This window comes from Ylistrum balloti, unplaced genomic scaffold, assembly GCF_031769215.1.
Source record: "Ylistrum balloti isolate Yb309-2 unplaced genomic scaffold, AGI_CSIRO_Ybal_v1 Utg369664, whole genome shotgun sequence".
In the NCBI taxonomy this organism is placed as follows: Eukaryota; Metazoa; Mollusca; class Bivalvia; order Pectinida; family Pectinidae; genus Ylistrum; species Ylistrum balloti.
Window position 1 is genome coordinate 102108 of NW_026781913.1, and position 16741 is coordinate 118848.

Consider the following 16741-nt stretch of genomic DNA (forward strand, 5'->3'; position numbering starts at 1 on the left):
GTTAACGGCTAAAAGTATAATATCGATATACAGCAGATCAACAAAGTAAGTATGATTCATACATTTAAATGAAAACCTTTCAAAGTATTCTTTCTTGATGTTTAAAGACTTTTTGCTATTTATCGGATAAACTTTTCCGTAAAGTTCAGTGTGTCATTTGTTATACTTTCTTTGAAATTAATTGGTGTTCAGACTAAAAATAACCAATATATACTGTGATCTTTAAGTCAATTCATTAATAAAGTCACTTTCACAAATATTTGACATAATCAATGTTAATAATGACCTTGTTTTGTTCCCCTCGCGTAGATTCGGTATTTAGTTGCTGGAGAAGAGGAGCAGTAGAGGGGTGACAGACAAAGAACTCGCGTCGCGGTGTCCATTCGCGTAAAATAGCGTTAGGGACTAACAACATTAACGATTTTACATTTCAGCCAACTAATCATAAACTTTTCTTTCAGTGACATTGTAGTATCTAATTATTTCAATGCCTTTTTCTCTTGCCTTTTACAGCTGCTTCCACTCCTGTCAGCGAGAATGTCTCTACAACGGAACAACCACCAGTCATCAGGTCAGACATCGACTGTAATAGCGACACCATCTCACTTCATGTTCCACTCCATCTGTTGCCGGCTGGTCAGCAAGTGACATGGAATGACCCCTCATGCGTCGTAGCTGACAACGGGACACACTTGACCGGACATATTGGTCTGGGCGATTGTGGAACATACGTGGTGTTCAACAGTTCGCACGTGACGTTTGAGAATGAGCTTGTTCCTCGCGATACAAACGTAAATGTTACTTCAAGCAACTCGGGAATTGATTTCGGATCCGAGATGAATTCTGTAGTCTTGGTCCAGTGCGTCTATCCTAGACGTGAACAAGAAACCACTGCCTTCCTTCCAGTACAAGGACAAGTTCGCTTCTTCGAGAAGACACTGGGTCATATGCAGGTCCACATGAGGCAAGCACGTGATTTGACATTTTCCGAAACTTATCAAAATCAGAATGAGCCACGCGCAGTTCGCCTCAACGACCCAGTTTACATCAAACTGACCACAGACCAAGGGACTCGGACAAAAGTGGCCATCAATGTTGACCGTTGTCTGGCAACCCCGTCACCTTCACCACTTGATACCGAATTCCAGGAACTGACCAATGATGGGTAAGTAATCATGGCCATGCGAAACTGACTAGAAAACATTAGATAGACCATCGTCACCACTAGATATCAAACTAACTAAATATTGTCATACCAATAAAATCAGCATCAGAACGCAAATAAATATCGGACAAAGAGTAACAAAAGAAAGACTAACATGGAGATTTCTGAAAAGTACAAGGAACATAAAGGAAGACCTAAACATCTTCTCGATCTACTCAAGGATGTTATGTTAAGGTCCTAATGAGAACATGTAAACAACAACAGAACTAACAGACAAACTAGCCAGCTTCATATCGCATTAGCAAATGGCATGTTTCCCAAAGAGAAACCAACATATCTCGATAAGTATGATCCAGATGCCTAACACAATCATCATCTGTACAGTGAGTTGTGATGTCTTCATAACACAATATGATAATTAAGTGATATGATTATAGTCCATACATCAAATGTTCTCACAATGGATACGTTTACTTTAAGAAACATTTCTAAACGCCAAAGTTGTTTTTTCTGGAATTGTTTCACTATAATACAATGTTAACTAGCATTGATATATGCTGTTCATAATTGCAGATGTCCGGCCATTTCTTCCGTGACTATTCACAGCTCTCCAACGTATGAAGTGCACCTCTCCTTCCATGCCTTCCAGTTTATCAACCACCCGGGCGCACCTGTGTATGTACACTGTGAGGTTTATGTATGTCCCCTGAGTAACCCACAGTGTGTTACTGGATGTACCAACAACGTAGTTGGCAGGTCACGTCGAGCCGCGGTAGGAGCAATGAAGACCCATATGGTGTCTACAGGGCCTTTCCCAGTGACCAATGATAAGGAACAAAGTAAGTCATATCCAGTTCATACACATTTTTCTGCGTGTTTTTTTTATTTATCCGAGTCCTATGTATGGAAACGCGTCATACAAATTAACCTTCTGCCATATGACTCGCCTACCTCAGTATAACGGAGTACTATTGGCATGGCAGTTAGGAGAGAGTTCGGGAGTTCTACTTGCAAAGGAATCCTAGTAATCGTAAAATTCTGTAAAAAAACCGGTTAAATTAAAGTTGAGAATTTTATCATGATTTACTGAATATTTTGTTTATTTTTCAGAACGTCTTTGCTCGTTTTCATTAAAAGTCTTGACCTATTTCAGGTGTTGTAGGTGGACAGTCTACAGCCTTGGTGGCCGTGACAGGGTTATGCGCCGTGTTGGCAGTTGTCGCTGCCGTGTTCGGGGTCTTGGCCTGGAGAGGAAGGAGAAGACAACCCTCTGAAGAAACCTTTAACTGACTTATTCATATACCCAACCACTGAAAAGTTTCTAGGATCACTATGTATGCCATTGTGTGCTTAGTCTCTGCTTGTATAAGTATATATATTTTTTTCAACTAATGCTTTTGATTGGTCTGCATGCTTTATCAAATATTTACTATATATAACCAATTGTTTCACCATATTTTATATAAACAGTCCACATGTTGCAATGATTATAGATAAATTAGGAATGATGAGAATTAAAAACAATACTTAAGAACCATCTGTGAAAGAAACTTGCCAAATAGATGTTGATCGCAATAGTTGGGTAGATTTCGATAACAACTTTGTAGCTCCACAGGCTGAGTCAAGATTCACCCAAAATGTTAAACTGTTATGGTTAGTGGATTTTCCATTGTCTCGAGTCACACCAAAACAAACTCAGTGTTAAGATCACTTTGCCTTTAAAGTAGAGCTACTATACAATAGTAGAAGAAACAATAACTCTGTCTGACAGTCTGTCGTCGTGAAAGTTGCTTGGGAATCCGGTTTATCGTCGAACTGAAATCGTCGCTTACTTTGTGACATGTTAATTGTTTAAGAAGAGTTTTTTCCTAAAGTAGATGTAATATCACAAATAACAATGATCATTTTTATTCTATGTCAGTTGCTTTCACTACATGGGTTTTCATGAGTTGCCAGATTTTTTTAAACATATATTTTGACAGTAATTGTGTACCTTATTTCAAAATAAAGATTTGATATCTATCGCATGTAATTACAAACTCTTGATTCTATACAAACTGACCTTACATGATTATTCTGATAAGATGAAATTCAAATAAATCTTCATAACATTTGATCAATTCACAAATATATATATACTATTGTTTTTTGTTTTGAATGTAACATCCTATTTTGTAGTTCTGAATATTTCCATTATCTAAGCGCTTGGCTTTCAATAAAGAATTCTCCTGAAGTTGAGTCTATATCTTTTCATTTTGTCAAGAGACACATAACTTAAGCGATGACAAGGTAATATACTCCATATCATTGGAATTCTATAACCTTTAGTCCGAAACAAAAGCTAGTATGAAATACACGTACATGATATTTCTATAGTTCTATATTCTATTTCTTTGTGTGACATGAAGCTGGACGTGTTTGATGCTCGTTAGTTTGCCTGTTGGTTCGGTTTTATACCTTCCTATCATTGAGGAACGTGACATTGCTTACTTGGATCGACCAAGGTATACATGACAGGTATTGATGATGAAGCATGAGACGCTTACTATTCCGGAACACCTGGTCTTATCATCCTTATACTTTTTCACGAGTCTCCATGTTAATCTTTTGTACTTATTTTGCCCTAGTTTTATGGAATTTGAGTTTGAATTATGATTATGTTGCCATGTTGGTATTTTCTTGATGTTTTTTCTATGAGGTAGAAAAATGGTGTGACGAGATGGTAGATATTTTCTAGAAAAAGTACACATGATGGTAACAGTGTATTGTGGTCAATTCGGCTACGAAACAATTGGGTGATTCCTTATCTCTTACATTACGTACTTAGTGCCAGTACCCTTCACACTGGTCATTTGTCTGAAGAATGTGGCCGTGTTGTCATCGGAGCGTCACACTTAAATCTTCTTCGGGTTGTGTTATACGAAATCCCATCTAATACGATTATATGCTGATAGGTGAGAACATGTACTTATCAATGAGCGGCATTTCTAACAAGTCCTACAAGAAACAAAGCCTTGATAGAATTGGAAGCGGCGATGAAAGACTAATTAGTGTGGGGCTAAATAGCAGGTATGTAGCTGTCATGGATCGGAAGGGAGAGATCACTACAGGCGAAGACAGAAAAATGGAAAGATGGAAGGAACATTCCAGTGTAGTCCTTAATAGAAAACAACTAATAAAGCAAAAACACTCAAAATACTCACAGAGCAATAACAGCAAATGTTCACATTTGCATAATTTAAGCATATTTCGAATGGATACATGGCTACAATAACTGCAGTAACAAATAAAAAATTTGACCCCTGTGACCTTGAATATAGGTCAAGATAATTTCTTTTCACAAACTTTGTCGGGCTTTATCCTAGGGACATACCAGCCAAATATTAAAACATTTGGTTCATTGGCTATTGAGAAGTTAAAGGAAAAGGTTGTCAAAGGACAACGGACAGACATAATGGACGGATGTCAATTACTATATCAAATACAGTAAAGCATTTATAGATAGGTGTGTCTATACTTGATATCATAAAGTTACTTCAAGGAAACCTTTGACTTCATTCCCTTGCCTCCTTGAATTTGATCTGGTATGAGCACGTAAACATATGTTGACATTACATTTCTATATCAGCATTAAATTCCATAAAATGTTTGTAAGGAACTTCAATTTTTTTCATGTCTCAGCTTAGGACATAGTGGCACGAGTGAAAAATTTTAATGTTGTACACAAACTAAACATGTTTCTTTAATTTGATTTTTTTGTTTCATTTCATTTCACATGTGTGTGTGTAGAGGGTTTGGGGAGGGGGACAGGGGTTGTTGCCAGTTGAGGCAATTGTTAATCACAAAATGTTCAACCAACACAAACTTGATAAAGAAATTAGTTTATTAACCAAATTCTAAAGCTTCATCAGGACAATTCCCTGGTACAACCTTGTCTCTGATGTTCCCTTAAAGATGATACATGTTTTGTTTAGTAAAATCTAGATATGCAAAATGATATAAGGGATCTAAATATGTAGAGGTCCAAAGTAGGGAATCAGTCTTCATAAAAAATGACACCATCTTATACATCTCTCTATACTAAACGAATAATTCTTAAACACATCTGTAGTACCTTAAATAATCAATTATCACCTCCAGCATTAACAACACTTAGTAACTATTGTTACTGTATACAACAATGTAGTTTGTTTATGAAGGTTAAATAATTTGGGTTGTCCCTGATCAGGCTAGATTATGGAGACTAAATTTCACATTTGTCTATCGGCTGGTATCCATGTATACAGGAAAACTTTCTGAGAATCTGATTTACTGTAAACTTGTTTTACATTTTATTTCTTAATTTTGGGGTTTCTTAAATGACTGCAAATAAAAATTAAAATTAAAAACCCAACAAATATTATCTACCAACCATAAATTATTTATTACCAATGATCATGTGTAACAGTCTTTATCTCTCATCTAGTCAAATGCATTTATTAATTTGTAAAAGTCAAATTTGGGAAGTCTAGCCCTTGTAGATAAAACATATATAAGATATATATAAAAGATATATCGTACCGTTTATGTCATGTCCAATGGTTGTCACAGACTGATATTTCATTCAGCAGCTGTTACCTATAAGTTAACCATCACAAGACACAGAGTAAATTATGCTGTGGAGATGATACCATTGCTGTCATTCTCCCATCCATTAGGATAAAAATCCTATGTTATAGTAAACTGTAATCAGCTCGGGTAATAAGGTTGGGGACTGCTCTACTCAGGTGACTTTTTCATGGCCGGTGTCTGTACACTGTTTAATGTTCTCCCAGTTATGTTGATTGGCTTTCAAAAGGAACTCCACCCATTTCTGGTCATCTTCATTACACATGTGACATTTCCTGGATAGAAATCAATGATCATGTCTTTGTTAGCTATATACACCTTAACATAAAAACAACGAAAATTATAAAAGAACTTACTCTTTCAAATTATCTTAAAATAAATGTTTTCAAAAGAAATGAAGAATTGATCACACACAAATTTTCTTCATACTTTACAATTTCACCAGATTTTCTCAATGATATTGACTTGTAACTTGTAAAAGCCTGATTATTAAGAACGGTATTCATTACATTTCTGAATCATTACAGTGACCTTGGAGACATTTATAAGAGTCCTGAGAGATCTTAGCATCCACCATTCTATCGTTCTATATTTATTCTCAATTCTCAGCTCTTTCAGTGTAATCATTCTTTGTATTAACAGATTAACCAATCACCTGGTGAAATTAATACGACAAACCTTCATATGTCAAAAGATGACTGTCTGCCAGCCATTTTGTTTATTAAAATTTCAAAATTCAACAAAAAAAACAAAGAGCCGAGATGAACCTGTATAAGAAACTGAACAACATTCATCCAATACTCCTCCAGAAATACTGGAAGCAATAACAGATCAAAAGCCAGAGATTGCTGCCTACCAGCCATTTTATTTTTATAGCAAAATGGCTGCCTGTTTTGTTATACAAGAGATCTAGAGGAATATACACATGATAATGGACACCTTTTTGTGACCCCATAAGTGATAGCCTACATACATCCCCTGAAAATCGTGGCTAAGTCACAAAGTGATCTTACCACTCTGACTTGATAACCCTTTGATCATCGGGATACAGTGGTACATACTTACTGGTAAAAACTTAGGATTGTCCTTTGTAGGTTGTACAAATCTTTAGCCTGAAAAATGTAAGCGAGATTGGATTTATGATGTGTTTCCTCTGGTAAAAATCTGCAATAGACTCTCAGTACACCATAAAATGATAACAGATATTCAAGGGGCAATGTCAAACACAAACCTTTTCTGTTTTAATATAATATAAACGTATTTAAGTTAGTCAACACCTCATTCATGCTATAAAAACCTGTTATCCAATAGTTTTTGTTTATTGTAAATTTGCAGAAGGAGAGCTCGTCAGTTTAAATTATGATCATGAGCTATATAAGATATAGACCAGGAAATCATTCAAATATCATCTTTTAATTGAAATATATACATGCACTAGTGACTTACATTTTCCTGTACGGATGTACATATACCAGTGACTTACATTTTCCTGTACGGACGAGTACTTCATTGGCGGATAAAGACTGGAAGCAAACTCATCTACTACTGGACTAAGACGCCCAATGTAATCAGCTAAGTCGTCTAACTGTGATATTTGATCCGTACAGTGACAGGACGCCCTCTTGCTGACACTTTCCCGAGACTTCTTTAGAAGCGATCGAGATGTCTTTAGTAGACCAAGACACGGACCTAGTAATGTCTTGTCAGTTTCTGACCATGTGTCCTCATTAGAGGGTTCATCCATTTCCAACCCAAAAACCTCAGCCAGGTCATTAGCTGGACCATTCTCCACAGCCTGATGAGAGAAACTATACACTTACCAGAAAAAAAGCAATAAATGTAACCAAGCCCTTTCACATCTACAGATACTGTCACTGCGAGTAATATTGTGTCTATATGTCTAGTGAGGTCCTTCCATAAAACAACAAATTAGAGAGCACATTTCTGTTATCCCTGATTTAAGAGTAAAATTTTCAAAAAATTTTGAAACATTGTGTTTATAAAGTACTGTTAACATTGATAACTTGGTGGTAATCTTATTTTAGCACTTTTGACAGTGAAAGTGTTATGCTAAAATGATTGGGCTAATTGCAGTTTCTCTATCTTGTTCATATAACAATTATTGTTGATGCACAGAATCAACATTGTACTAATTTGTAAAAGAGTGGTACAGCAAATTTCAGTATATTTAAAGTACAATGATTATCAAAAGTTGCTAACAGATGAAATGACAGGTGGAAGATATATAGAGGTGCTATTAATAAACAACAGTGTGATTTGCCCAACATCATCAAATGGTTGGCTCGTGGGCTAAAAAATATACATCTTAAATATACCAAAATCAAGTGATAGAAAATTCCATGCTTATTAAATTTTGTTAGAAATATTATATAATTTTATCTTCCAACAATCTATCTGTAACAATATCTAGCATAATTTCTTCCTTTTATAAGTCATTTTCCTTTGTTTTTTCATGAAATTTTCTTACATCTAGTCTTATCAACATAATAAGCATACATAGAACTTGGTATATCAAAATATAACTTACATCCTGCATTTCACCCAGGGCATCCCTCACCAACTCTGATGTTACTTTCATTAACCCCAACACAGCTTCTTTGTTGTCTGAAATAAATAACAGGTTCATTAAATGTTACCCAATCAGTCAACACAAAGCATAATACAAGAGTTCCTCATAACTGTATATGTCGCCTGCATAAAGTGTCATGGTACCCAGAAATCGAATGGATGTCAAAACTAAACTGTACGCTTCCAACAAGAAGCCATATACCAAATTTCATTTCTATAACTCAAAGCATAACCAAAGTAAGTCCAGAAAACAATATTCCCAGAGAATTTTCTAAGTTCAAAGGGACATAACTCTGCCAAGAAAGGTAACAGACAGCCAGGAATCGAACTTATTCTGTAACCTTCCAACAAGAAGCTGTCTACCAAATTTCATTTCAATAACTCAAAGGATAACCCAAAAAAGTCCGGAAAACAAAATTCCTAGAGAATTTTCTATGTTCAAAGGGGCATTACTCTGCCAAGAAGGGTCACAGACAGCCGGAAATCGAACTTAAACTGTACCCTTCTAACAAGAAGACATATACTAAATTTAATTTGGATAACTCTAAGCATGACCGTAAAAAAGTTCGGAAAACTTTTGTACGGACACCGCCGACACGTGACGGCGGACAAAGTGATCCAGCTCTGCAGGCGGCACAATAAAAGTGACATATAACCACTACTGTCAATGTAACACAAAACTACTACGGTCAATGTGACACAAAACCACTACTGTCAATGTGACACAAAACCACTACTGTCAATGTGACACAAAACCAATACTGTCAATGTGACATATAACCACTACTGCCAATACGACATAAAACCACTACTGTCAATGCAACATAAAACCACTACTGTCAATGTGACACAAAACCACTACTGTCAATGTGACACAAAACCACTACTGTCAATGTGACATCAAACCACTACTGTCAATGTGACACAAAACTACTACTGTCAATGTGACACAAAACCACTGTCAATGTGACATAAAACCACTACTGTCAATGTGACACAAAACCACTACTGTCAATGTGACATAAAACTATTTATGGCAAATTCATTTTATATGGTGAGATACATTAACAATCAACTACAAGTGCCGTCCAAGCATAAATAATAATAATACATCTATTGTCAGGGTTTTCAACAATTTTTTCATTGATATATAATCTTTCTTTAGTTTACATTGACTAGAAATCAAGCCATCAACACCCATCAATTACTCTGTTAGCTCAGATGGAAGCATGCAAGGGGTCTTCCTTTGGGAGGAAGCCGGAGTATCCAGGGAAAACCCTTGTGGTCTGTAAGCGATCCCATACCATTTTATATCTGGTCTGGTCAGCAAATCTAAGCCCAGTGACCTAGTAAAAAGGCTAGTGTTTTACCACTGCACCACCCAATATTCTGTCATCAGATTGGTAGTGAGCTAAATTGATTCATGATAAGCTGCAATGTCCTTCCAGAGCAAAAGTGAGATGGGTGATCCTCAATGAAGTTTGAGAGAAGGACAGATCATCATACAAGAGCACTTTAATATCAGTGTAACAGAGGATGTGTTACCAGAAGACAATGGGACAAGTTGACATACCTTTAGGAAGACTGGAGAATCTGTCTGTGTCCTGCCATACTATCCCAGTAGATTGCAGCTGTTCAGTGGAACTACAAACAAATTTAATTGCTCTCAAATAGGGAAGATATGGCCAACACTGTAGTAGCTGATATAGTTGATAAAATCATGATTATATGTGTGTCAATATTTTTGGTATATCAGAAGTAGAAGTATGACGCATAGGGTAAAACTGGTCCATATAATTCTAATATAGTGTAGATAACACATTGGGTAAAACTGGTCCATATACTTCTAATATAGTGTAGATAACACCTGGGTAAAACTGGTCCATATACTTCTAATATAGTGTAGATAACACATTGGGTAAAACTGGTCCATATACTTCTAATATAGTGTAGATAACACCTGGGTAAAACTGGTCCATATACTTCTAATATAGTGTAGATAGCACATAGGGTGAAACTGGTCCATATACTTCTAATATAGTGTAGATAACACCTGGGTGAAACTGGTCCATATACTTCTAATATAGTGTAGATAACACCTGGGTAAAACTGGTCCATATACTTCTAATTTAGTGTAGATAACACATTGGGTAAAACTGGTCCATATACTTCTAATATAGTGTAGATAACACATAGGGTAAAACTGGTCCATATACTTCTAATATAGTGTAGATAGCACATAGGGTGAAACTGGTCCATATACTTCTAATATAGTGTAGATAACACCTGGGTGAAACTGGTCCATATACTTCTAATATAGTGTAGATAACACATAGGGTAAAACTGGTCCATATACTTCTAATATAGTGTAGATAACACCTGGGTAAAACTGGTCCATATACTTCTAATATAGTGTAGATAACACCTGGGTAAAACTGGTCCATATACTTCTAATATAGTGTAGATAACACATTGGGTAAAACTGGTCCATATACTTCTAATATAGTGTAGATAACACATTGGGTGAAACTGGTCCATATACTTCTAATATAGTGTAGATAACACATTGGGTGAAACTGGTCCATATACTTCTAATATAGTGTAGATAACACATTGGGTGAAACTGGTCCATATACTTCTAATATAGTGTAGATAACACATTGGGTGAAACTGGTCCATATACTTCTAATATAGTGTAGATAGCACATTGGGTGAAACTGGTCCATATACTTCTAATATAGTGTAGATAACACATTGGGTGAAAGTGGTCCCTATAATTCTAATATAGTGTAGATAACACATAGGGTAAAACTGGTCCATATACTTCTAATATAGTGTAGATAACACATAGGGTGAAACTGGTCCATATACTTCTAATATAGTGTAGATAGCACATAGGGTGAAACTGGTCCATATACTTCTAATATAGTGTAGATAACACATAGGGTAAAACTGGTCCATATACTTCTAATATAGTGTAGATAACACATAGGGTGAAACTGGTCTATATACTTCTAATATAGTGTAGATAGCACATAGGGTAAAAACTGGTCCATATACTTCTAATATAGTGTAGATAACACATTGGGTGAAACTGGTCCATATACTTCTAATATAGTGTAGATAACACATTGGGTGAAACTGGTCCATATACTTCTAATATAGTGTAGATAACACATAGGGTAAAACTGGTCCATATACTTCTAATATAGTGTAGATAACACATAGGGTGAAACTGGTCCATATACTTCTAATATAGTGTAGATAGCACATAGGGTGAAACTGGTCCATATACTTCTAATATAGTGTAGATAACACATAGGGTAAAACTGGTCCATATACTTCTAATATAGTGTAGATAACACATAGGGTAAAACTGGTCCATATACTTCTAATATAGTGTAGATAACACATTGGGTAAAACTGGTCCATATACTTCATTGGGTGAAACTGGTCCATATACTTCTAATATAGTGTAGATAACACATTGGGTGAAAGTGGTCCCTATAATTCTAATATAGTGTAGATAACACATTGGGTGAAACTGGTCCATATACTTCTAATATAGTGTAGATAGCACATAGGGTGAAACTGGTCCATATACTTCTAATATAGTGTAGATAGCACATAGGGTGAAACTGGTCTATATACTTCTAATATAGTGTAGATAACACATTGGGTGAAACTGGTCCATATACTTCTAATATAGTGTAGATAACACATTGGGTGAAACTGGTCCATATACTTCTAATATAGTGTAGATAACACCTGGGTGAAACTGGTCCATATACTTCTAATATAGTGTAGATAACACATAGGGTGAAACTGGTCCATATACTTCTAATATAGTGTAGATAACACATTGGGTGAAACTGGTCCATATACTTCTAATATAGTGTAGATAGCACATAGGGTGAAACTGGTCCATATACTTCTAATATAGTGTAGATAGCACATAGGGTGAAACTGGTCTATATACTTCTAATATAGTGTAGATAACACCTGGGTGAAACTGGTCCATATACTTCTAATATAGTGTAGATAACACATAGGGTGAAACTGGTCCATATACTTCTAATATAGTGTAGATAACACATAGGGTGAAACTGGTCCATATACTTCTAATATAGTGTAGATAGCACATAGGGTGAAACTGGTCCATATACTTCTAATATAGTGTAGATAACACATTGGGTGAAACTGGTCCATATACTTCTAATATAGTGTAGATAACACCGTGGTGAAACTGGTCCATATACTTCTAATATAGTGAAGATAATTAGCCCCAAACCTGATGTGAATAATTCACTGTTTCTAAAAATACGAACACAATGAAATCTACAGAGTTATCTGATATGTACATACCCAGCACCACTGTCATGTAAAACATGTACCAAAGTCTGGAGGTCCTGTAACACACCCAGCACAGCTGATTTTAGAGACTTTCTCAGATACAGACCTGTAACAGAAGGTCAGCAATTAGCAAAGACCATCTCAGACCATCTTCATACAGTATACAGCAGTGTGCTGTCATCTTAGCTACAGCAATATACGGCAAAAATATTAATTTAAATGGTGATTTGCTTGGTTCTCCTAATCCAGTCATTCATATAATCTAGTCATTCATTTATCCATGAACTGTTTAGATAAGTGTACAATTATAAGTAGATGTACAGAGCTACATTTGTCCAAGAAATCAAGTGTCCATGAAATAGTAATATTTTAAAGCCAAGGGGAAAAACATATTTTTTCTTACTAGGGGTAGACATATTTTCCTGAAGAACATGGACTGGTTTTCAAATTTAAATATTTAGAATTCTTTGGGCTCACTTGGTGCTGGACATGAAAGTTAAAAAAGTTAAACATACTATTGCATTATGCTGCTATTGATGCAGGTATAAAACCTCTCCTTTTTTTTTACCAAAAAAAAAATTCTAAAACAATCAATAAATACAAAGACAGAAAATAGAAACACATTTTTGCAACACTAAAATATGCTGAAAGGTCTTAGTTGTTTTTGGAATTAGAAGGCAGTAAAACAGCAAGATACAGGGAATATACTGTCCCTAGCTGAGATCTGAGGAGGGGCGGTCTATAAAACAGTGAGATACAGGGAATATACTGTCCCTAGCTGAGATCTGAGGAGGGGAGGTCTATAGAACAGTGAGATACAGGGATAGACTGTCCCTAGCTGAGATCTGAGGAGGGGGAGGGCTATAGAACAGTGAGATACAGGGATAGACTGTCCCTAGCTGAGATCTGAGGAGGGGAGGTCTATAGAACAGTGAGATACAGGGAATATACTGTCCCTAGCTGAGATCTGAGGAGGCAGTTAAACAGGAAGACAATATACTAAATACTCACCCTGATATTTGGGAAGGCTGTAGAACAAGGAGACAAGGCCCAGTGTAGCTTTCTCACATGTGTCCACCAGAGATTTACATGTCTGTATTTGGAGTACATTGTAAAGTCAATATAATACCATTATCATCATTGTGATAGTATATTGGTGGCATGTCAACTTCACTTACTGTATGTTACAATTCTGATAAAAGTACATGTAACATATATTATATTCTAGTTACCATAGCCAGACTTAAGTATTTGTTTGTTTTGTAAATGTCATCTGTAATAGTTTTATTGATACCTGTTTTTTTTTGTAACTGCTTTTGGACAAGTGATCTTAAATACTTTGAGACATGGAGCCATGATAATGTAGTTCCTACATCATTCTGTATTCAAATCAGAAATCTAAGGCCTTGTCTGTCAACAATGTGGAAAAGTAATTCTGTACCAGGCTTAAAACACAAGAAAACTCATTGCTACTTACCTTTTCATCTGGCAGAGGTGGGGATGAAAATGCTAAAGACAGTTTTGTGGCTTCATGGGACAAGGACTTGAACACTGACCCTGAAATAGTGAAACTGGATTTTTTATATCGTAACTTCATCTCAAGTTATCTCCCTTGTTCATATTGTTTCAAAATAGAGCCTGAATATATATCTCTGTATATAATATTATACACATATTGTATATAATCTATATATGTATTTCTAGTCATCAAAAGTAAGCAAAGTAATTTGCTTATAGCATTTATGGTGGGTCAAAGATAAACAATTAAAAACATTTTGAAGTTGATCCTCTTCAGGCTGTCATTCACCATGGCATGCATTGTACAGGTAGCTGCAGGGACTTAAGGTTATAGTTTTGCTTTCCAATTATCCTGATCACCTAAACATTATACATTTGTTGTACATGTATGTGTGCAAACACAATTATCTAAACAATTTTTATTCTACTCTACAGAAAGCTGAACATAATGATCGTGATGAGACAAATTCACTATTCACGACAACAAGTATTTTCACAAATTTATCGAAAACCCTAGCAAAAGCTTATAACCATTATTAATGTATATATCACCTTCACAGCTTTGAAATATTTGAAGAACATATGGACACAATATTGGTAACATTTCGTTGATCTCTAAGTAAATATCAATAAAACCAGTAGTGGTACTGCTCTGTTTTTATTCCAAAGCTAGCATTATTACTTTCAACTGAATAAGCAATAAGACATTCTTACCAATTTTCATCCAATACTGCTTTGCTTCAAAAGTATCATCAGATTCTCGTTCAGTTTCACCATCTGCAGAACACATGTTAACTCTCAAACATCAAATTCTCTTATAACAAAGTATCAAGAAACATTATCTTAATAAAATAAATATTTGTGTACATTTTAAGTTAATCTAGACCTCAATCTGTATAGTTCTTTAGCTTAATTATCTGGATATATGTATACTTCTCTAGATTATCTAGACCTCTATATTGCTCTAGATAACCTAGACCTCTGTATTGCTCTATAGATTATCTTGACCTCTATATACCATTCTAGATTATCTAGACCTCTATATTGCTCTAGATAACCAAGACCTCTGTATTGCTCTATTGATTATCTAGACCTCTATATACCACTCTAGATTATCTAGACCTCTGTATTGCTCTATAGATTATCTTGACCTCTATATACCACTCTAGATTATCTAGACCTCTGTATTGCTCTATAGATTATTTTGATCTCTATATACCGCACTAGTTTACCTAGACCTCTGTATTGCTCTATTGATTATCTAGACCTCTATATACCACTCTAGATTATCTAGACCTCTGTATTGCTCTATAGATTATCTTGACCTCTATATACCGCTCTAGATTATCTAGACCTCTGTATTGCTCTATAGATTATCTTGATCTCTATATACCGCACTAGTTTACCTAGACCTCTGTATTGCTCTATAGATTATCTAGATCTCTGTATAGTTTTCTAGATTATCTAGATCTCTGTATTGCTCTATAGATTACCTAGACCTAGTTTTCTTGATTATCTAGACATCTGTATGATTCTCTAGATAACCTCGACCTCAGTATTGCTCTCTAGATTATCTAGACCTCTGTATTGCTCTATAGATTACCTAGACCTAGTTTTCTTGATTATCTAGACATCTGTATGATTCTCTTGATAACCTCGACCTCAGTATTGCTCTCTAGATTATCTAGACCTCTGTATTGCTCTATAGATTACCTAGACCTATGTATAGTTTTCTTGATTATCTAGACATCTGTATGATTCTCTAGATAACCTAGATCTCTGTACAGTTCTTGACAGATTATCTACATGCAGACCTCTGCGTAGTTCTCATTATCACTTAGACCTGTGGAGTTCTCTTAATCTTCATATACTTCTCTATATAATCTCCACTTCTTTGTACCTCTCAAGATTATGTAGACGTGTGTGTATATCTATACCCAGAACTCTTATAGGTCTCTAGAGTATAAACAGTTCTCTATAGATATATAATCTTGATTTCTGTGTAGCTATCTACATTATCTAGACGTGTGTGTATATCTTTACCCAGACCTCTTATACATGTAGGTCTCTTAGAGTATCTACAGTTCTCTATAGATATATTATCTAGATTTCTGTGTAGGTCTTTAGATTATCTAGATATTGTTCATTTGTAGTTCTGTACATTACCTGGATCTCTGTTGAGTTACCTGGTCTTCCTATTTTTCATATCTGTACAAAACTGCACAGGTAACAGGGTAAAACCTAAAAGGTTGGCCACTGCGTGTGCGTTACAATGCTGAATACAGCTGATTATCATTGCAGGGAATGTCCATTCTAATTGAATACATAAAAAATACCACATTAAACTATTAATTTAAATGTCCATACCTTTGATCTGTTTGATGACAAGGTCAAGATTATCCTTGAAATTCTCCAACACGTTACCGGCTCCATGTGCTTTTCCACTCGCCATGTTATGTTGTCACTTTGTTGTGTAATCTAATAAACAGACCGGAAATACTCCGGGAA

At 35.5% G+C, this 16741-nt stretch overlaps 2 protein-coding genes across 2 annotated transcripts; one reads left to right on the top strand and one right to left on the bottom strand.

Annotated features, from left to right (window-relative positions):
* Nucleotides 1-488: 488 nt before the first annotated feature.
* On the top strand, nucleotides 489-3377 carry LOC132559891 (zona pellucida sperm-binding protein 1-like; the record flags this gene model as incomplete). The annotated part of the gene is made up of 3 exons (XM_060224524.1): nucleotides 489-1165; nucleotides 1739-2004; nucleotides 2319-3377. Coding segments are annotated over 3 exons (1080 nt in total), but the record flags the coding sequence as incomplete, so codon positions are not given.
* A 1653-nt stretch (nucleotides 3378-5030) lies between these two features.
* On the bottom strand, nucleotides 5031-16739 carry LOC132559643 (cyclin-D1-binding protein 1 homolog). The gene is made up of 10 exons (XM_060224265.1): nucleotides 16601-16739; nucleotides 14948-15010; nucleotides 14193-14272; nucleotides 13727-13808; nucleotides 12728-12821; nucleotides 9936-10006; nucleotides 8322-8398; nucleotides 7257-7568; nucleotides 6839-6885; nucleotides 5031-6048 (listed from the first exon to the last, which is right to left on the bottom strand). The coding sequence occupies exons 1-10, from the start codon at nucleotides 16683-16685 to the stop codon at nucleotides 5928-5930; spliced, it is 1032 nt and encodes a 343-aa protein (XP_060080248.1). The 5' UTR covers nucleotides 16686-16739; the 3' UTR covers nucleotides 5031-5927.
* Between the last annotated feature and the right edge of the window lie 2 nt (nucleotides 16740-16741).

Bases quoted from the DNA above. Each gene is read 5' to 3' on its own strand.
- LOC132559643 (XM_060224265.1), bottom strand. From the start codon at position 16,685: ATGGCGAGTGGAAAAGCACATGGAGCCGGTAACGTGTTGGAGAATTTC. The intron at 13,809-14,192 runs GTAAGTAGCAAT...CTCCAAATACAG, and splicing joins CACCTCTGCCAGATGAAAAG to ACATGTAAATCTCTGGTGGA. The intron at 7,569-8,321 runs GTAAGTTATATT...TTCTCTCATCAG, and splicing joins CCCTGGGTGAAATGCAGGAT to GCTGTGGAGAATGGTCCAGC.